At 38.8% G+C, this 22,908-nt stretch overlaps 1 protein-coding gene across 5 annotated transcripts in view; it reads right to left on the bottom strand.

Annotated features, from left to right (window-relative positions):
• LOC126251554 (thymidine kinase 2, mitochondrial-like) overlaps positions 1-22,908 on the bottom strand; it is a 191,843-nt gene that overhangs the window by 98,571 nt on the left and 70,364 nt on the right. The window contains exons 1-2 of one of the 5 annotated variants that reach the window (XM_049952067.1): positions 8,136-8,353; positions 1,719-1,844 (exon numbers count right to left, since the gene is read on the bottom strand). The exons of 1 other annotated variant lie outside the window; for it this stretch is intronic. In XM_049952067.1, the coding sequence (XP_049808024.1) occupies positions 1,719-1,768 (50 nt within the window). In that variant the 5' untranslated portion in view covers positions 1,769-1,844; positions 8,136-8,353. 3 more of the 5 variants (XM_049952069.1, XM_049952068.1, XM_049952070.1) reach the window with 3 other exon arrangements.

Genomic DNA, 22,908 nt, shown 5'->3' with positions numbered 1-22,908 from the left:
ATGCATTTCATTCAGAACTCTCAATATATAGCACTATGCTTTGTTTTACACCTACTATGCACTAATCTCTGTTTCTTTAGAAGTTTCTTTACAGTGACTGCATACAGTGGATGGTCCCTTCCATTAGAAACCATTGACATTACAGCACAGGAAAGGAAGGAGGTGCTGCAATAGCCCGTGACCCCATGCTTGCTACGCATTTACTCATGAAAGAGTTGTGATCTCCCTGAAGCACGCATAAGCAAGGATATTTAACCAAATGTAAAAATTGGAGAGTTATCACCATTCTCTCAGGACAAGGTAATGTTTGTCTTGTTGTTCTAAAAAGGATTCAAGAAACACCAGTTAGTCAGCTATGAGAACAAGCCATATTTTTTTTCTGGCAGAAACACAAAGTTGGATGGAATGACCAGTTCTCTATGAGTAAAAATACGAGGGTGGTTTGAAAAGTTCTCAGAACAGAACAGAAAAAAAATACTTACATCACTGAAACCTTTTTTATTTTTGTATGTAGTCGCCTTGTAGATTAATGCAATTGGTCCAATGATGTTCCAGTGCCTTGATTCCATCTCGAAAATGAGTTTCCTCCAGGCCTGCAAAATAGTTGTCAACTCAGGCTATCAATCCTTCGTTTGAAGTGAATCTTCGCACACCAAGAAAAATTTTCAGTTTTGGGAAGAGACGGAGCCATATCAGTTGAATAAGGTGTTTGTGGCAACAATTCATATCTTAGTTTGTGTGATTTTGCCATGGAAATGGCACATGTGTGTGGACATTGTCTTGATGAAAGATGACTTTCTTCCTTGCTAAACCTGGCCTTTTTTCACATATCTTTTGATGAAATTTGTCCAGGAGGTTAGCATAGTATTCTCCAGTAATTACTTGCCCAGAGTGGAGATAATCTACAAACAGAATCCTTTTTGCATCCCAGAACACTGATGCCATGCCCTTTCCCACTTTCGTTGGTGGCGGAGAATCAGCATGTTTCCAATGCTTTGACTGTTGTTTTGTCTCTGGGGTATAGTAATGCACCCAAGTTTCATCTGTGGTCACAAACAGGTGCAAAAAATCTTGTTCATTTCTCCGAAAACAGGCCAAAAATTGTTCTCATATGTCCATTCTCGTGGGTTTTTGATCCAGTATCAAGAGTCGCGGCACCCATCTTGCAGATAATTTTTTTCATTTCTATTTCTTCTGTTAAAATGTGATATACCCTTTCAGATGACATCTGGCAAGCGTGAGCAATTTCACACACTTTCAATCGGCGATCCTCCGTGACAATTTTGTGCACTTTTGCAATCATTTCTGGAGGACTGACACATCTAGGCTGACCACTGCATGGAGCATCATCTAAGCTCTTCTGACCAAATTTAAATTCATTTGTTCCCTTTGCAACAGGAAGGAGCTCAGTGTATTCTGGAAATGGCCAAGAATGTCCTTTGCTTTCATACCTTTCTTTATAAAGTACTTAATCACTGCTCGAATCTTTATTTTTTTCCATCTTTGCAAATCACTGTGCAGGAACAACAGAGCCACATCACCACCACAGGTCTCTTCCAAGAGCATTGACACGGCACATGTTTACAGGCAACAGTCCAATGAATATCACGTGAACAACTTCATTGTGCTAGTGCTGACCTGGTGATTCTGAGAACTTTTCAAACAACCCTCATAACTGGTGATAACACAAAGTGCATAAAAAGTAGAAATGTGCTTACTCAAATTCTAGTGCACCAGAAAGTTCTACAAGATGTTGACTGATACCCATATCTTGGCAGCCTTATCTGTAGTAATGGAGATGTAGCTGCAGATATCAGAAGCAGAATCGGGAAAGTTTCTGCAATCTGCAAATGAAAGGGATCCGTGTGGCAGCTGGACTGTTAAGTTTGTCACAAAGTTTCAGCTGTAATCCTCTGTCATCCTTATACGCATAAACACAGGTGAGACCTGGAAAATATCAGTAAAATCAGCAACCGAGCATAATGTTTCTGACTAATGATGCTTGAAGTGACTCCTGAAGATCAGTTATCACGACCACAGTTCAGATGATGAAGTGCAGAGAAGTAGTAGTCTACACCACCCGCACAAAATCATTGCTGAAAGAAGACTGAACTTGTGGGGCATGTTCTATGCACGAAAGAATCCCCAAATCAGTACTGTTGTGAAAACCAATGGATGGATACAGAAGTAGAGGAACATCTCATAATACCTCAAAATGAACTTTTGCAAAGGATTTTCAATGCATGGACATGTATTGAGAGGAAGCTAACAGTCTGGCAGATAAGAGGAAGCTAATAGTCTAACAGATAAGAGTTCAGTGGAAGAACCTTGTTGCTTAGTGTTGGAGGGACTAAATCCAAGTAAGGAAGTCTCACTATTTGAATAATTTCCTTTATCTCGCAAAGCTGGTAGGAATTCCTATTTTGTTGTTTGTTATCAGGCATACTCCTATATTATCCCTATTTGATTTTGCGCTGATCTCACTGTACTGACTTGACCAAAGTTCTATTCTTGCTGCCACAGTACTTCACTAACACTCACTATATCTAACTTCAACCTATTTATTTCCACAAAATTTGGTTTGTAGGACCATCTGCAACTGAAAAGCATAATTGATTAAATTAAAGAGGTTTGCTTCAGCTGTACTAATGAGTTATTCAATTCACCACCATTTTCAGGAGGGTGGAAATATAATTTAATATGTCTGGAAAAACAAGACACACACGTCATGTGCACCTATATCACTTCACACTTCTGTTCCTCTGGCACAGGCTGTTGCTCAGTGCTTATTGGTGTCCATAGTGTGTATCTGCCTGAGGGTGGGCAGTGGGAGTACATCATTTGTTTTCTGGTTCCTTTTTCCTTCATCCGACTATCCAAACGTTATGCTTTAAGTCTGTTTGATTATTAGATCCTCTCCTCTTTTTTCTAGTTTTGCCAAAGATGCAGTGGCTTGGAGCCTTTACATTGGCTGGCCCACCTGTATGTTATGCATTACCAAGTACGATAAGTGAGTCATCTCGTTTCATTAGTCTGTTCTCCTAGTTTTTCTCCTTCTGTGTGTTACAATTGCTTATATACCTGAAGTTGGAATCTGAATTTCCTGGAAACAGTTGTGTATTGAATAAATTGTTGGTATAACTGAATTGTGTCTCTTCAAAACAATTACTGTCCATTTCTGTATTTAAATTCTCTAACCCTCCTATCTGATCCACCCTCCGACTTGTAGAATGCCAGTTTTACTTTACCTTAGGACAACACCCTCTTGAGTACATCCCATATGGAGATCAGAGTGGGGGAGGAGCTATTTTACTGCTGGAATATTTTACCCCAAGAGGATATCATCATCATCTTTAACCCATACAGCAGAGCTGCATGTACTTGGGAAATACAACATCTTCCTATTGCGTCTGTAAGGATTTAATCATATTTAAAAAATAAGCCTATCTTGTTAACAATTCTAGTGACACTTGTCATATGAGCATTGACTAGTCCAGAGGAGGGAGCTGCCTTAAAAAAGTCTATACACGGTCTCTTCTGTAGGCACTTTCCAAAGTACAATGTAGATTTAATACAAAATAATGTCTTTTGAAATGTTAAAGCTTCGTTTTTTGATAAGTTCAATCACAAATCCTCAAACTTACAAAGTGGGTCTTTTGAGGCCAACAATTCAACCAAATGAGAATACAGACTGTTGGAAAGATGCTCTTTATTTCATCTCCAAACCAGCAGTTTTCTGAATTCTAGTTACAAATTGTTTTTGGTAAGGTTCTGTATACCTGTAAAAACAATTTGTCAACATGTGAGGTTTTTCACAGTGAAATCTGTTGTTAAGTAAAGATCATTCTGAATAACTCTCTTAAAAAACTTGGTATTTTCACAAATATTCCACATAGCAAATTATACTTCTTAAAGTCCTTTGTAATAACCATTATTTCTCTCTTCACACCCACACCCACACAAACCCAGAAAAGCAAGAACATAACACTAGGACCAAAAACAAGTTTAAGTGATTACCATTAGTACAGAAAGGAGAAAGTTAAGTAGGTACAACCTACCAGAGCACAGTAAATGCCATGTAGATAATGTAGTGGAGTTTAAACATTTAATCAAAAGAAATTTCTATCCAAGAACTCCAATCTAAGTGTATCTTTATAGAAACTGTTAAATTTAATGTACAATCAGAATTAGCACTGTAATACAAACAAGCAGTGTTGTTTCACTGTATTGCTCTTAAATGTACATTCCTGACTTCTCTCCACATCACAGAGACCATTCTCTGTGGGATCCATGGAATATGATTAATGCAATGTAAAATACAAAAGCAAGTTGGCTGTAGCTAGATAGCAAACAGCTTTACTTGGGATACCTACCAGCAAATTTTTTTTAGTCAAGTCAGGAGCAAAGAAAAAAATTGTCTAAAAATTATCAAACAAGTGATGCCTCAACAGTAAGTTTCATAGCTGTTACCAGATGTATTATAATGGGTGATGAGCTGACCATATACTTTCTTATACAAGGAATTTAGTTAGCTAGCTAGCTAGTTCCATGTTCCATTGATGATTTTTACAATTAACTGTAATGATGTGAAATGAGTCATTTCACATTCATGATAACATTCATGTGTAAATATGGGTAGATGGTGACCATTATTAACATTTATTTTTATTTTTGTAGTACTGTTATGAGTTAGTAATTCTTATCCGCCACCTTTTACCCCTTTCCACATTGTAAAAATAGAAATTCTTCTGTGGAATAAAAGGTGTTGTCAAGGAGAAACTTCCAGTTTGTTTTCAAATTTAACTTTGCTGCCTGTCAGACATTTTGTATCATTGGGGAAGTGACCAAAAATTTTGGTGGCAGCATTGTGCATCCCATTTTGTGTTATAGAAAACCTTAATGAGAAGCAATGAATGTCTGTTTTTCTTCTGGTATTGTAATTAAGTACATTGTTGTTCCTTTTGAACTGCAGTGTATTATTTGCAATAAACATCACGAGGGAATAAATATACTGAGGCAGTAGTCCCTAACGCCTTAAACAGATGTCTGTCTGATGAGTGTGGGTGAACACCATGGGGTTGGGGTTGGGTTCTTTGGGGAAGGAGACCAGACATTGAGGTCATTGGTCTCAACGGATTAGGGAAGGACGGGGAAGGAAGTCGGCCGTGTCCTTTCAAAGGAACCATCCCGGCATTTGCCTGGAGCGATTTAGGGAAATCATGGAAAATCTAAATCAGGATGGCCGGACGCGGGATTGAACCGTCGTCCTCCTGAATGCGAGTCCAGTGTCTAACCACTGCGCCACCTCGCTCGGTATAGGTGAACATCATTATTCTTATGGAAAATTGTTGAGCAAGGAGCACATCCTTTTTTATAGTCAAGTTACCCCAGAACATTGCCGAATGAAAATATGTCAGCTTACTAATTTCTCTCTCCCCAAGATTTGCAATGATTTGAAGAGCAAATGTGGCTTGAATTGAGTTGTTTGAGGAGTACCCAAAATTTTTTTTCCAGTTTAAATTCTCATCCTTATTGACACCTAATTTTTTTTTAAGTTCCGCCTAGACATTATTTCCTCATGATGTGCTACACATATCATTGGTGTCGTGACTCTATATGCACAGAACTGAATGTCACACCTTTCTGAAACTGAGTGATTTCTCCCAGTCAAAATAATCTCCCCTGTTTACATTGGTTGTATTATTAAGTACAACTTTTTGCATTATTTTAGTCAGACATTACATTATCACTGGTTGCCTATACAATCAACTCCATAAAATCTGTTTATCCAGGAGAACAGTGTGGTTCACATAGTCAAGTGCCTGAGCTAGGTTACAGGAAATACCAACAGAACACACAGAGGCATTCAATCATTCTTCCCGCACCCCATGAGTGAACGGAACAGGAAGAAACCGTAATAATTATTGCAATGGGGCATACCCTCTGCCATACACCTCTCAGTGGTTTCAGAGTACGGATATAGATTAGTTATTTAGTGCTTGCAAAATCTGGTGGACTGTGTAAATAGCATTCTCAGTTGAGCAGCTCTCCTGAAATACGAACTGTGATTTACTGAGAATATTATTGTTGCTATGGGGGGGATACTGTTCTTGAAAACATGACATTTTAAGAAATTTTGGCAATCAGTGTTGGTTGTGAAAAGGGTTGGTAGTTATTTATTTTGCTCGTGTAAACTTACTTATAAGAGGTTTAGAACGGCATATTCCAATCTCTCTAGAAACATGCCTTGAGTTAGTGATGCATTACACATGTCAGAAAAGCTAAGCTCATATATAGGAACAAGTCTTTAGTACTCTGGTGGAAAGACCATTAAATCTAGATGACTTATTTTTGACAGAATATCAATTTTCTTAATTTCAGAAAGAGAAATGGACAAGACATCCACATGACTGAATTCTGTGCATGTTGTTTGTTCAACATACTCTTGCCTGCTGTCTTGAAATGTTCATCTCCATATTTACTACTACATTTCAGACATGATTATTAAATATATATGCTAATCATAACTATTTATAGCCTTTCCATTTAAATTAATAGTGATGTTATTCTGTTCTATGAGTTTTTGTCCTCTCTCTCATTTTATCAGATTCCATAAAATATTAAGTCTGTTGTTGGAATTACAGAATTTTGAAAGTACGCATGTCCTTCGATTTTTAGTAACTTTTCTAAGTAATTTTGAGTAGTTTCTGTAGTGTGCAACTACTGCAGGATCTTCACTTGTTCTTGCCAGCAGATACAATTCCCTTTTCCTTGCACAAGACACTTTAATCCCACTAGTGATCCATGGCTGTTTATGTTGACTGCCACACAATTAGTGAGGGATCTTTCATCACTAGGCCACACCAGACACACACAGTTATGTCAGAGGCTGCGCTGTGCCTGCTGGCACCACACAGTATAAGATGTGCGGCTCTGCTGTGGCCAGTAGCAGGCCCATGGCAGCCAATGTGTTACTGTCTATTCCAGTAATTTATGCGGAAAGCTATTTTCAAATGCTGAAATAAATTTATCATGGGACAGATTAAATTTTATGTCAGCTTTCAGTTCATTAAAAATTTCACCCCAGGTCATCATTTGTAAATTATTCTTAAAAATGTTTGTTCTGGAATCATGAACTACTGAGGGGTATCTATAACAAGGCAGTATCTTATTTATTCTAACTAACTGTGCAATATGATCAGAGTTAGCATTTGTCACTGGGTATGCAGACATTTCCTTACTTCGAGTTTCATTGAAGATAACTATCAATCCTGCTGCCTTGATCCAGCTGTGTTAGGAAGTTAATAATTAAGGACAAACTACATGACGCAAATAAGGTTTCCAGATCACTTTGCCTATCAGAATCCTTTAGAAAAATCTACAGTGAAATCACTGCAGGCCATTAACTACTTGCTGCTGTCAGACATAACATAGTAAGGAATCCAAAGTCCTAATAAACAGTTCAAGATTCCCCTGTGGAGTGCTATATACAGTTACAATTGAAACAACTATTTTTCAGCATTTATTCACACACACTTCTATGTAACGATCTCTACAAAATCTACTTATCCCAATTTAATTTAATTTTATGTGTGTTTTTTTATGTGTGAGACTACTACTTTTCCAATATTAGTCCTACATGAGTAGGTTGCTAGAGTGTAATTTTTTACATTTAATTTCTCTAACTCTGGTTATGTGGTGCTCAGATAGGCATGAGGTGTATTTTTCCAGTGAGCTCTAAATTTTCCAAACAGACCAGAAGCCCTTCTACCTTATTCCTCTAATATTCTGACGAAGTAAGTTAACCTTACTTTTATGCGATTTCAGAGGTGGTCCAGCATCACACAACACTAAGAAAATCTTGCTTTTCAAACAGTATAACTCCAATAAAGGATATCTTTATTTGTATGTCAGTCAATAACCCTGTGAACGCTGTAAATTAAACCTAATGCTTCTTCCTCGTGCCTGCATTTTTTTTTTAGTAAAACCACGTCATGTCCTCAATAAATGACGTCTATTTCACTACCACCCACCACTTCATTAAGTCTGCTGTAATTTTTGGCATCACCTATTTAAGCCGGTCGGTTACATCTAAATATCGTACGTATGTTCAGTATGAGAATGTTCTGCTATACCTCATGTCGTTTCAGAAAATTCATTTTCATTATAGTTTACTTCCCATGTTTCCACATCACACTACTGACACAGTACTACCGTGTGAGTATTTACAAGTTCTACCAACGTACACTACACACAGTCATACACTCAACGGTTCAACGCTGTATGTCTGTTTACTGTTATGTTTTCATGTTCTATGTTCTACGCTGCTACTTACACTCGCACTGAGTGTGACACTGTGTGAGTGTATTACACTCGAAATGACTGAATCGGACATGATCGACCAATATAATCGCCCGAAATTACGGGATCAAACTGATCGATTGTTTACAGACAGTGAATAAAGATCGACAATAACTATAGCGCGGGATAATAAAAACTGTGAGCAAAAGACGTATTTCAACAAATAGTTTGTTGTTATCTTGTACTGTTTGTGCAGTTAGATTCTTTGATAAATCGTAATAGAGCACATGTCAATGTTGACAGCGTAAATTTTTGCAATACGTTGGAAAACATCGACTGGCATCATGGTAAGAAATTTTAGTATTCCGCCACTGTGACTTCGTTGTTGCCGATATCCATTGTATTTACTGAGCTTCCTGTATGAGCCTTGTAATGCGTAACGAATTAAGTGACGATTGACGACTTGTAGTCGTAAAGGTGGTTCATGCTTTGTTTGCAGTCTCAATAGTTCACTCAACGGAGACCAACGAAAGGGTGAATAGAGGAAAAAATTCGTGTAGTCGAAAATTTTGTAAAGTGTTAATGGTGAGTCCCACGAACGATACACTAAAAAATCCCCACCTGTGAGCTGTGATTAGGGGGGGGGGGGGCGTTTCAAGGTCACCTTTTCTCTTGAATAACTCAAAAACAGAGGCTTCTAGATAAAATGTTTCCCAGTACAAAATTAGTCTGCATTAAAAAAAAAGGTCTAGTTAATTTTTCTCTGTAAACAATAGTTTCTGCATTATAGAGAACGGAAAAAGCGATTAAAAATAGTGTTTCAATGGTATAAAAATAATGTTTGTTGCTAAATGAAGTTGATAAAGACTAAACATTAAGCGACAGACCATGTCTACGTATAGTAAAGCCATATTAAGGGATAAATTGTGTTCTGGGGATGTGGCTGATGGCCGCGGGAGAAGCGGAAGTGGAGGGTAGATCTGTGGGGGATGGCAGGTCGCCGTACTTCCCATTTTGTGCGCCTCTAAAACGAAGTGCGAGCAAGTGAGTCTCCAGTCTCTCTACGCCACTACGTCGCAGCAGACAACTGTAGACGTTTCACAGTCATACCGACCCTTCTGCGGCACACCTCGTAAACCACTCGTGAAGCAATGCTCAGACACATCTGGATGAGTGCGTGTTTTCCATAAAATGCATTGTGCCCAGACACGTCTGAGAAGTGTTTATTTTTCATAAAATACGTTAACGCTAAATGGAATATAGGTATTAGTTACTAATATAACTACTCATACGAAGAGAATCTCCTTAAATCTGTCCGCACGCCTTGCATTGTTGGTAGGGTAACTGATTGTTAGTTATCGTGTATAACCGTTGTGGCTTTCTTCTGGCAAAGGTCAGTACACCCCCCCCTCCTCCTCCAAGAGAACTGCTCACCCTTCAGTACACACACTGGATAATCGACTATACCATCCCAAGCATTTCCTGTCCGGTTCTCTTGTGTGAGAGGACAAAATAACTTCACTGTGCTCGTGTTTAGTGGAGTGACTTTCAGTTTATTAAGCGAGTACTTGTTTGCCGTAGTTAAAAGACTTTTTATATATGTTCCTAAAAACAATGCATGATAAGTGTTTAGTCTGTGTGAGTGATATTGTCAGTGACCCATGCAATGTTCGTGAGAAAGGAGTATGTGGATTGGTAATTGCCGTTTATTTGAAATAAGGTGGGAAAGGTGATAAGTTTCAGGAACAAGAAACGTGTTGTCGTTAACGCACCTTCCAGAAAAGAGTACACCACATCTCAAGTCAATTAAGGGATTTCTAAGAGAGGCTGTTTCAGAGGAACAGCCTTCAATGTCAGCTGGAGTCAAACTTCTGCATTCAACTGAAGCGAAATTTGACTTTAAAATTAGGTGACCCTTCGTATCAGCTACTGATAGCGAATTTTTTGACAAACAGAAGACAAAAACCCTAAAACTACGGCGAAAGATTTACAGTGTTCGATCGTTCCGTTACAATAATACAATTACAGTTCGTCCAGAGGAGCCGAAGGGTGACTTAAGGAGACACCATCTGAACACGTGTCCTCTATGTTGGGAATCTACACGCTGCAGATGAAAGATATCTGTTCTTTTTCTAAATGTAGGAAACGGGACACCCAGAAGTCAAAGGAATTACTGCATCAGTGGAGGAAATATTCGAGTACATAGAGGGAAATGACGATTGCCAGTTCACTTCAGACGAGTTGTTGGAACGAGTTTCCGAATCATTACCTCGTATGTAGAGAGTTGAGGACTGAATGAGAGAAAATAATGGGAACCGCATTGTATTCCGCACACGATGTAGATGCTGAAAAGCTGACGTTACATGTTCCATTGGTGGTGGCACATTGCATCATATGTACGAATACTGTACTGTTACTCGATCTGCAGGATGATGATAATGGTGATGATAATAATACAATTGTTGATTTTTGAAATGTACCCACTAAAGATATGAGTTGTTTTATAGTAACTAATGTAAAATTTCTGTGATTTCTAAGTTCAGTGGGCATTAATTATTAAATTTATACCATTAAAACACTTGCAATTTTCCCATCCACTGTAATGCAGAAACTATTAGTTCTAGAAAACAAAACGAATGGGATAATTCTTGCAGGAAATATAACGTAGTTTAGTTTTGAACTGGGAAACATTTTCGACGGAAGCCACAGTTTTCGAGTTATTCGAGAAAAACCTTTAAATGTCCCCCACCCGAACACTCGTACCTCACAGGAGGGGATTTTTAGTACGCCATTCATGTCACTCTCACCTATCACTGTACAAAGATTTCTGTCTACAGGAGTTTTCCCCTAATTTTCTTTTGTTGATGGGACTACAAGCTCTGGATTGGTTTTCCTATACTCGAGAAATGCGTCCCTTATCCATGTCCACTAACAGCCGAAAAAAAATTTAATTTCCAGTACACTTCAGTTTCAGATAAACTTAGAGGAGATATTGTTGGCCAAGTCCTACTCCACTGAATATATCAATAATAATGCAGAGTAACGAATTTTCGTGGGATTGGACTCCAGTACATCTTCAGTGCAGTAATTTGGCTGCGACAGCCTAATAATTATCATATACACCTCATTGTATTGTATATCTTTTGTTTAGTGTGAAGTTTGTAAGAACCTCTTACATGAACGTTTTATTTATTTATTTTGAACCCTCTTTCAGGATTTTTGTGCATCATATATTGTACAAATACATTTGATGATGTAGTTACAATTCACATACTAATGATAACACAAGGCATGTTAAATATAAACTAGAGAACAATTTCTTAACCCTTTCATGACCGACTTAGTTTTTGCTCAGTTCTTTAAATTTTTGTTTTGTATTTTGCTTAAAGAATAGCTTCTAAGGTGAAATGTATAAAAAGTGTATGATTGCTACGACCAGTTTTTTAAAAATATTTTATATGCCCTGTTGGTCATTAGCTGGGAGCATTGCATAGGTTTGAATAAAAACAGAGCATAAGAGAGAATATTTAAATTCAGCTGCAACTTTTGCAAAAATAATTAATTTTTGTGACCAATTTATAGAAATACAAGGGTTATATTGCAAATGATGTTTCATGTGGTTTCTACCAATGCAGCTATCAGAAACATTTATTTTCTATGAATTTTCGAAGCAGGGATGTGCACATAGAGGAACTTCACAGTGTATGCACATCATGTTGGTCCGTACTTCCTTCTGCTTGTGCTGCAGAACCTGCAGCGTTTACTTGTGTCTTTTACTGGGAAATGTTTTACAGCTTGATGGCGAACTTCGTCTGATACACTCTTGACATCCAGCTTGTTTCTTCTTAGAAAATTTGGTCTTCCTCTTCTTTTGATTTCATGACTGCTGTTAGTTGTCTGATAATTGAAAGGCGAAAGGATAACCAGTTGTGTCCTCCCTCATTCTTATAGTTCCACATTATAAAACTGTTAACAATTGCCAGGTCAATTACGAAAAAGAAAAGACGATGGCACCACCTTAGAGATCGCCTTCCAATTGCATATCTCTCACACATCTGATCAAAGCGATCCACACCTCCCATAAATGTATTATACTATGAAACTGCTTTAGGACAGAAGACCTCTGATGAAGTACCATCTCTGTTTTTCCTGTTGACAAAGGTTACATCTTTTGGGCTATGATAAGTACTTAGTATTGTCACAGTCTTGTTGTCTCACCATTTTATTGCTGAGACACATCCCTTTGTTTTGAACATAAACTGCCCCCATTGTAATTTGTCTTGTTTCTTCATCATACCTGGAAGTCCCTTCCTGTTTGTCCTCAATGTTCCAACTCCAAAAAGTCCTCTTTCATTTAGTGACTTCATCAGATTGTATGACGTGAAGAAGTTATCGATCACAATTAGTCAGTGAAACTACATGTATGACTCAGTAAGATGGAGCACAACATTTTCTCCCAAAGTGAACGATGAGTCTTGGGCGTCATTTCCAGTATACACCTCAAACTGGGTTATGAAACCTGTTTTTGAATCGGCAAGACACCAAATTTAGTAACCTCGTTTTACAGGCTTCATTGAAAGGTACTGCTTTATAGAAGAACACCCGTTGAATGGGACCATACTTTCATCAACAGCCTTGATACCTGATGGAGTCTATACTTCTTTCAAATTGTTATTGATAGCGTCAATTATTGGGCATAATTTGTGTAGTCGATCATAGCCAGCTTCATCTTTTGGTACTCCTGTAGCATTGTCATTGCAATGAATGTTTTCAGTCAGTTTTTTGAACCTGGTTTTACTCATTAGTTGAGAAATTGCACTTACACCTAAAAGTGGGTCGGTGGACCAAAAGTGACTCAGTTCAGGCAGCCTATGTATTAACATTAGAATGTGAATGGCAATAAAATATTTTATTTCTTTAATGTCAGAGTCTTTCCAATTGTAGCTGGCCTGTCTTACACGTTTAACTCTAGTAATTTTGTCACATGTTTGAGTTGTGTGGAGGTTACATCTTTGATCTTCCTCAAACAATCATCAGTAAAAATTGTACAAAAATAATCTTTTTCTTTATCATTTTGTCCTAAATCGAACTTTATATCAGCACTTCCATCAAGAGATGCTGATAAGTTTTCAAAATAAGTTACATTGTCAGTCCACTCTGTTTCAGTTTCATTGGCATGTTTGGCCCCATTCTCTTGTTCTGCACACACAATAACCTCATTTGCAGTGTCATTGGTAATTTCGGCGACATTTTCTTTTACTGCACATACAATACCATCACTTTCTGCCACCTCCATTCTAGCACTGTCACCATTGTTGTGACGACCATAGCTAGGTGGCTCAGCCAATGTCCTAGTCGGTGTAGTATCAGTAGATGTACTTTTGGATGCATCAAGACAGGTGAGTTCATCTGCAGCTTCATCATCACCTTCTTCCTCCGAAAATTCTTCATTATCATGAAGCGAAAAGTAATACTTAAGAAGTTCTTCATCTTTCAGATGTGACATTTCTAAAAAGAAAACGGAAATAAGGTCTGCAATTGGGCTAGCACATTGTATTGTGCAACTAATAATAATAATAATTATTATTATTATTATTGTTGCTGTTATTATTTTTATTATTATTGTATGAATACTTTACCAAGCCAAGTGATGTAGCATCACACAGAGAAAGAAATAAAGCCAAAATGTCGAATGTATAACGAAATTATAAATAATATGTTGGACAAATATGTCCCATTGGGCATGTGATTGATATTTCATGCAGTCAAAAACTAAAAACTATTTACCAAGTCGCAGAAATACATTTTATACTGAAATTCCACGTAATATTTACAAATAAATGATAAGAAACACAATCAACACGGTTATTACGCTTACCTTGCTTATTTACAAAAGCAAAGTTGAAAAATATGAAAAAAACTTTCACAGAAGCTATCAAACAAGAGCACTGCATCGATCAACTTCCAGCAGAATGCAACTGTTTGGCGGGAAGAAGTCTGTAATGGTTTCAAGAAGTAGGAAGATTTCCAGTAGATGGCATTACACTACAGATGTGGGTGTCTATTGTCCCCTTGGTCGTGATGCACGAAAAAGTGAAGTGGGACAGATATGTTCCGCAGGTCATGAAAGGGTTAATTTTACAGTTCATAGAACACAACAGAAAGAAGTAACAAATAAACTGTTGACATACTAAGGTAAATACAAAATAGTTTAGAGTTAGAAATCATTTAGTACCTCAGATCATTCTTAGAATAGTTTTGAAATTCTGAAATATTGTAGAAAGACGTTTCTTTCGATCATGTTTCAGTTTTTCTTTTAAAATCATTAAGTAAGACATGATACACCTGTAAAGGTGAAGTATTGAATAATTTTATGCCCAGGTATTCATAACTTGAGTGAGTTTTCTTTAATTTAGCTGTGGGCATATTGTGAGGGTTCGTTTATGTTTTAAGTTACCTCCTTGTGATGTTCAGCTCAGAGTAGATTTTCAAGGCTTTTATTGCGCTTTTAAATACACACATATTAGATGGTAAGTAGTCCGCCCCTCGTGGTCTCGCGGTAGCGTTCTCGCTTCCCGAGCATGGGGTCCCGGGTTCGATTCCCGGCGGGGTCAGGGATTTTTCCTGCCTCGAGATGACTGGGTGTTGTTGTGTCGTCTTCATCATCATCATTCATCCCCATTACGGTCGGAGGAAGGAAACGGCAAACCACCTCCATTAGGACCTTGCCTAGTAAGGCGGTGCGGGTCTCACGCATCGTTCCCCTACGCTCTGTAAAGAAGCATGGGACTTCATTTCATTTCCATTTCATCTTATTACAGGAGGCCTTCTGGGTAACAACTAACAAGCTTTTTTTTATCAATACATACAATACATATTTACATTATTGATGTAAGATTCTGGTCATTGGTATTCCTTGACAGCATGACTGAGACAGAAGACTCTTCGCCATCTTCGACTACTTTGCCAATCAAGACTCCAAAGGCACCTTTACCTCTCTTGTAATGGCATGGAGACCAATTGGAATACCTCATAAAATGCAACAAAACAGGACTTGTAGCCAAATAAACCTTCTTACATAATAATTAAAACTATATATTCTGAATGATTATCCTGGATAACAAATAAACATATAATATTACTATTAAAGCTTGTTCATTTACATTCAAAATTAGTATGAGATTTCACTTCCACTCAACGAAATTATTTATTTCCAAAGATTGGCTACAAAATATCTGGAAAATCTCTTATCCTCGCACCTGCTGCCCCTTATAAATGAACAAACGTTTTCACATAATCCTGTTTTTAGTATGTTTGCTCCACATACAACTATATGTATATCAGTCTGTAAGTCCATCTACCATCAGATGTTGATAGCAGGTGTGTAATTAATAAAACAGAGCAGATTGCTTATTTTGCCCATAAAACATGGCAGTTACATATACTGTAATGTTTGGTAATATGCTGGTCAAATTCATCATTGTACACAATTAATGAAAATATGTCATTTAAATCTTATTACAGTGCTGAGTATACCCAATAGTTACCAACTAACATTCTCACTACTGGGGTCTGAAAACCTCTAGGGCTACCCTACCTTGGGTTAATATTGTTAAAACAAGCTTTATAGACTGGTTATAAAGAAGGGTTCAAGCAATGGAATGATTGTATGTGGATAGAGGGAGGACAGAAACTGACCCCAATAGGGGAAGAAAGAAACGAAAAGCAAGAACTAGGTGTTTAATGCCCAAAGAAGGACAGAAGACAGACCCAAAAGACTGGTACCATTCCCAACCACCCCCACACCCCACCACGGACTATCCTCCTGTGGGAGGTTATTCGCTGGTGGGCCAGAGAATAGTGGTGTTCATCGATTCTACAGAATGAACACCACCAGCTTCACCACCCCAGATCCCAAAAAGTGGTCCCTACCCCCTCCTATGGAATGCCAAGGGAAAGCATAATGCAATTACCTTGTTCGATTTCCACAGAGAAATGAGAGAAGAATAAAACTTGTGAGTGTTGTATTAAATCATACACTTGCTTATTCAAAGGTTTCAGAGACAATTGCTCACTCCTGTAGAAAGGGTATGGACTCGACGTAACAACAAAGTACAACTACTCTTACCAAAAAATATCTTATACAACCCATAGCATTTCATTTAAATAAAATCACAAGGTATAATGCCTTTATCTATAATAATTATTCAAGCTACATCTTCTTTCCCATAGTTTACGGACTCAGCTAAACACTGAATACATTTTTCTATCATTAACAAACTTCTGAGGTTATACAAATATTAATTACCCTAGACAATTTTGAGACCATTTGAATTGTTATTATCCTTCTCTTATTCACTGCTGAGTGGTTTTAAGTCTTGAATACTGCATATAGCTTATCATTCCCTATCTATGGGTCAGTTAAAATGACTGTTTTTGGGTGTAGCATTTTGGTTATTAAGAATGGCCCCTCATGTAAAAGGTGAAATATGGTTAAATTTTTCACATTTTTCACTGTTTTTGTGACTACTGGCTAAAACCAACTCGACCCTCTAGTACTGTGTGGGTTTATCTTGTCCCATCTCTTTTTCCTTCTATCAGTCTCTCTCATTAGCAGATCATTCACATTATTGTCACACTACACCTGTATACCTACATCCTCCTGTGGCTACTCAATCCACTTTGGGAGGGACTATCTTTCTTTTTCTTCCCCTACTATTTCCATTGAGCTACCTTTTGTAACTGAACGTGGCAACTAATTTAGTACCTTTTCAAATTATCTCACTGTATATGTATATTTTGAATGTCTACCCATGCAGTAAGTCTGACAAAGCCTGCTGAACTCGCGCATGACCTTCACTGCTACGTTACTTTGTGGATGATATTTAAAAATTAATATATGGTTCACACTTTCCCATGCCAAGAATTCTTTAAGCTGCATGGCTAAAAATTGTGTTCCATTATCCGACAGGAAATGTTTTGGTTTACCCACATGTTCGAAATGATCTCTTAGTTTCATTATAATATCATGATATGTTGCCTTCCTTAACGGGTGTAGTTTTATTAGTTTTGCGCAGCGTTGCAACACCAGAAATACTTACGTAATGACTCCTCGTCCTCTAGGCAGTTGACTGTAAAAGTCCACTAACGATAAGCCCCACAAATTACATGGAATGATGATATTCAATACAGGGTGGACACCAATAGTTTGTACCTTAACTTTCTCACATGACATCAAGAGTTTCCTAACTAGGCGATTTGTATTCCTAAAGTAGTAAAATTTATTCATATGTATTATACATTATTTTGGACAAGTACACAGACATACATAAAACAGAGCAGATGCTCTGCAAATGTGGAATATGCGGGGTGAAGTCGATTTGATGCAGTCGAGTACAGTGCTATACTATGCCTCCGAATCAGTGTATTTGTGCTATGTGTTAGTAGCTGTACTACATTTACAAACAATTTTAGAAGATGGAACGAGAGGTTGTGTCATGATCACATGGGTAGAATTGACATATAAAATCGATAGAATTGTGGAAAATTCGTATAAATTGAGAGAATATACACCGAAATGCGGTGAAATTGAGGAAGTGCTTGTGTGTCTTCTGGTTGGAGCAGAAGAATTCTTGCACATGAGGACAAGTGTGCGACAGCAAGAGGAATCCGAGAAAACGACTACATGGAAGCGAAGGGAACCAGGGAAACAGTCACATTTTTCCGTCGAGGCAGCATTCTACTATATGTCTATTAAGGTAACAGTGATAAACTCAAGTTGACTACTGTATTTGCCGCTTTTCAAAAAGACAGAGAACCTCAAAACTTACTTGTATCTGCATTAAAGGATGACATAGAATGGGTGGAGTGGTCGGTTGAGATGGAGTTGTAACGAGGTACAATTTAATGGTAGACTGATGATGCATTCTAGAGAGGGGGGGGGAAGTCGCTGCAGGTCATTTGACCACTTTTTTCCTGATGTTCTGTCAGGATGCATCAGTTGTGTGACATTGCCTGCGTTCAACTTTAGTTTTAATTTTGTAAGTACATGTACTTTATGTAGCTCTCCTTTCCACTGCATGTGGGGGAAATATTTTCATTAGAACATACAGTATATTCCAACACCAAGGCCCATGACATATGGTAAATATCTGTCTACGCTACTTGTTAAAATTAAACAAACAACAAACACAAAGAAAAAAACGCGCTGGCCAGCGTGTCTACTCTACTCTTACTCTACGAAAATCCCTTTTTTGTTTCTATAATTTTTTCGCGCCATGGTGCTCTGGTTGTGAAAGTTGTGTAGGTTTCCCTGCGAACATAAGAACAGAATGCGCCACGGCCCATAGATTACGGTTAGTTATACGAGGTGCGGCTAGAAAAAAACCGGACTGATGCTGGAAAAAACATTTATTTACAATTATTTACAATTTCATGTTATCTCCTTCAATGTACTCTCCTCCTCGGTCTCTACACCGCTCCATACGAATTTTCCACTGTTCATAGCAATGCTGCAGATCATTTTCGGTAAGTCCATACAATACTTCCGTCGCTTTTTCTTTTACTGCTTCAACAGTCTCAAATCTAGTTCCTTTCAAAGCTGACTTGACTTTAGGGAAAAGAAAAAAGTCACAGGGGGCCAAATCAGGTGAGTAGGGTGGATGATCTAAGATGGAATGTTGTGTTTTGCCAAAAACGTCTTCACTGACAACGCACTGTGAGCTGGGGCATTGTCTTGGTGAAGGATCCATGACTTTTTTCTCCACAAATCGTTCCGTTTTCTCCGTACTCGCTCACGTAGGGTAGCCAGGACGCTAATGTAGTAATGCTGATTCACTGTTTGTCCCTCTGGTACCCAATCAATGTGCACAATCCCTTTGATGTCAAAAAAAAAAAAAAAACAATCATCATTGCCTTGAATTTCGATTTTGACATTCGTGCTTTTTTTTGTCGTGGAGAACCAGGAGTTTTCCAATGCATCGATTGGCGTTTAGTTTCGGGATCGTAAGTAAAAAACCACGATTCATCGCAAGTAATAACATTTTGTAAGAAGGTGGAATCACTTTCAATGTTTTCCAGGATGTCAGAACAAATCATTCTTCGGCGTTCCTTCTGTTCAATTGTGAGACACTTTGGAACCATTTTTGAACACACTTTGTTCATGTTGAAACTTTCATGAAGAATCTGCCTAACACTTTCCTTGTCAACTCCTGTTAACTCAGACACTGCTCTGATTGTTAAACGGCGATCTTGTCGAACAAGTTTACCGATTTTTTCAATGTTTGCATCAGTTTTTGCTGACAATGGTCTGCCAGTGCGAGTGTCATCACTGGTGTCTTCGCGGCCATCTTTAAATCGTTTAAACCACTCAAACACTTGTGTTCGCGATAAACAATCATCGCCGTACACTTATTGTAACATTACAAACGTTTCACTTGCAGATTTTCCTAGTTTGAAACAAAATTTGATGTTAACACGCTGTTCTTTCTGTACACTCAACATTTTCCGACGCACAGACAAAACGTCAACTACTTAAAACAGACGCCACGGGCAGACTGAGTGCAGGAGGCAGATGAAACTCGAGCAGTAGGCGGAGCGAGAGTCACGTGACAGGCCACGCGACTTTCAGCCTTATTGCATTCGTTTTATTGTTTCACCAGTACTAGTCCGGTTTTTTTCTAGCCACACCTCGTATATTCTCAGTTGGTAATCCAGCTCTTTCTTGTGGCGATCGCCCTTAACTGTGTCTTTGTTCGGTACCTGGAGACAGATGAATCTTTTGCGTGATACTGTGATCACTGCTCAGTATCGCAGCTACCGCAGTGAGGTCTTATTATTACACTACTGGCCATTAAAATTGCTACACCACGAAGATGACGTGCTACAGACGCGACATTTAACCGACAGGAAGAAGATGCTGTGATATGCAAATGATTAGCTTTTCAGAGCATTCACACAAGGTTGGCGCCGGTGGCGATACCTACAACGTGATGACATGAGGAAAGTTACCAACCGATTTCTCATACACAAACAGCAGTTGACCGGCGTTGCCTGGTGAAACGTTGTTGTGATGTCACGTGTAAGGAGGAGAAACGCGTACCATCACGTTTCCGACTTTGATAAAGGTCGGATTGTAGCCTATCGCGATTGCGGTTTATCGTATCTCGACATTTCTGCTCGCATTGGTCGAGATCCAATGATGGTTGGCAGAATATGGAATTGGTGGGTTCAGGAGGGTAATACGGAACGCCGTGCTGGATCCCAATGGCCTCGTATCACTAGCAGTCGAGATTACAGGCATCTTCTCCGCATGGCTGTAACGGACCGTGCAGCCACGTCTCGATCCCTGAGTCAACAGATGGCGACGTTTGCAAGACAACAACCATGTGCACGAACAGTTCGACGACGTCTGTAGCACCATGGACTATCAGCTCGGAGACCATGGCTGTGGTTACCCTTGACGCTGCATCACAGACAGGAGCGCCTGCGATGGTGTACTCAACGACGAACCTGGGTGCACGAATGGCAAAATGTCATTTTTTCGGATGAATCCAGATTCTGTTTACAGCATCATGATGGTCGCATCCGTGTTTGGCGACACCGCGGTGAACGCACATTTGAAGCGTGTATTCGTCATAGCCATACTGGCGTATCACCCGGCGTGATGGTATGGGGTGCCATTGGTTACACGTCTCAGTCACCTCTTGTTTGCATTGACGGCACTCTGAACAGTGGACGTTACATTTCAGATGTGTTACGACCCGTGGCTCTACCCTTCATTCAATCCCTGTGAAACCCTACATTTAAGCTGGAAATTGCACGAACGCATGTTGTAGGTCCTGTACGGGCCTTTCTGGATACAGAAAATGCTCGACTGCTGCCCTGGCCAGCACATTCTCCAGATATCTCACCAATTGAAAACGTCTGGTCAATGGTGACCGAGCAACTGGCTCGTCACAATACGCCAATCACTACTCTTGATGAACTGTGGTATCGCGGTACACGCCATGCAAGCTCTGTTTGACTCAATGCCAAGGCGTATCAAGGCCTTTATTATGGCGAGAGGTGGTTGATCTGGGTACTGATTTCTCAGGATTTATGCACCCAAATTGCGTGAAAATGTAATCACATGTCAGTTCTAGTATAATATATTTGTCCAATGAATACCCGTTTATCATCTGTATTTCTTCTTGGTGTAGCAATTTTAATGGCCAGTAGTGTAGTACATTCTCTCAAGCGACAATTTTGGGAACTTCTTGTGGCTATAGTTGTCGTGTTAGTTATCTGTATTTAATCTTACGTGATCAAGTAACTATACTTAACATTCTTATGTCAAATTCCCACAAACTTTTCAGATTTTAGTGCGTTCATATGCCATCGTGCAGATAAGGCCACCATTATTAATCTCTCGTCTCAATAACCACAATTAAGAGTTTCACTCTACATTTTCACGGTGCGCTCTTATGTACTTTATGTTGAGCAGGCCACTAAATTGTATTAACATCAACACTTCTAAATAACACGGGAGGCAGACACATTTGTCTTCGTAAATAATGCCTATCAAATCACACACTGGTGACATCCTGTACACACGCAAATTAAATATTTCTTTATAGTTTGTCGTTCCGAAAACTGTCATTCAATTTGTACAGGTTAATCCCTTTTGCGCACTGACATCACTATGTACACAGTTAAAGAGAGATAGCTTTTCTTAAATAAACTAAGTGGGATTGTTTTGTCTTTTCCAAGCACAGATACTTTGGAATCACTAAATGGTTTTGTATTTGCTGGTGTCTCTCAGTTTAACTATTATTCTTTCCACCACAGCTTAATTCTAATCATTTTATAACAGATTACTACATCTACTTAATCTCTAAACTTATAAATGATTTATACAATGGACATCCCATTCTTCATTTGCTGGTTTACCGTCCCTTGTTTTTATTCCACAAAGTTTTTTATATGGCTTATGCGATGTAAACCAAGTGACTTCCCCTTTTTAATGGTCTCCAGTTCCACTGCGTTCGCGTGTGCTAATCGCCTAATCCGTACAGGTCTGTTATCGGCAGCGAAGAATTTGTGGCGTAACCTCTTTTGTTTATTGGACACACGGTGGGATTTTACCAACACTCGGTGGCCAATTACAAATTCTCGTTCATTTGCTTTGGTATCTACACGCGTCTTGCGCTTCTCTCCTGTCACATGAATGTTACGTAGCGCCTCTGCTACGAGGGCTTTATGCTGTTGTCGTTTCCTTGGCGGGAAATCGACTAGTTCCCTGATTCTATCTGGATCCAGTCTGTTCTTTGGTACAGAGATTGGCGGTATCAAAGTGGTACTATGAGGGAGTTCACTGATGACATCCTGAAAATCTTTCAGGAAGACATCGTATGCCTTTTGTCACAGTACAGACGGCAAAGGTTCCGTAGGTCGTTCTCTCCAAAGGATTCGAACTGGTCCTAAATCTGTAGATGAAGACAGGTTTGATCTTATGTCTCCTTAATGTTCTCTTCCAAACCTCTGATTTATATTGGGGTCCATTATCTGAGAGAACCACATCGACCGGTCCCACCTGAGTTAGGAAGTCTTTGCAGAATGCTTTGCTTA

Source organism: Schistocerca nitens, chromosome 4 (assembly GCF_023898315.1).
Source record: "Schistocerca nitens isolate TAMUIC-IGC-003100 chromosome 4, iqSchNite1.1, whole genome shotgun sequence".
Lineage (NCBI taxonomy): Eukaryota > Metazoa > Arthropoda > Insecta > Orthoptera > Acrididae > Schistocerca > Schistocerca nitens.
The sequence above is the reverse complement of the archived record's forward strand: the minus strand, read 5'-3'. Positions and strand labels throughout refer to the sequence as shown.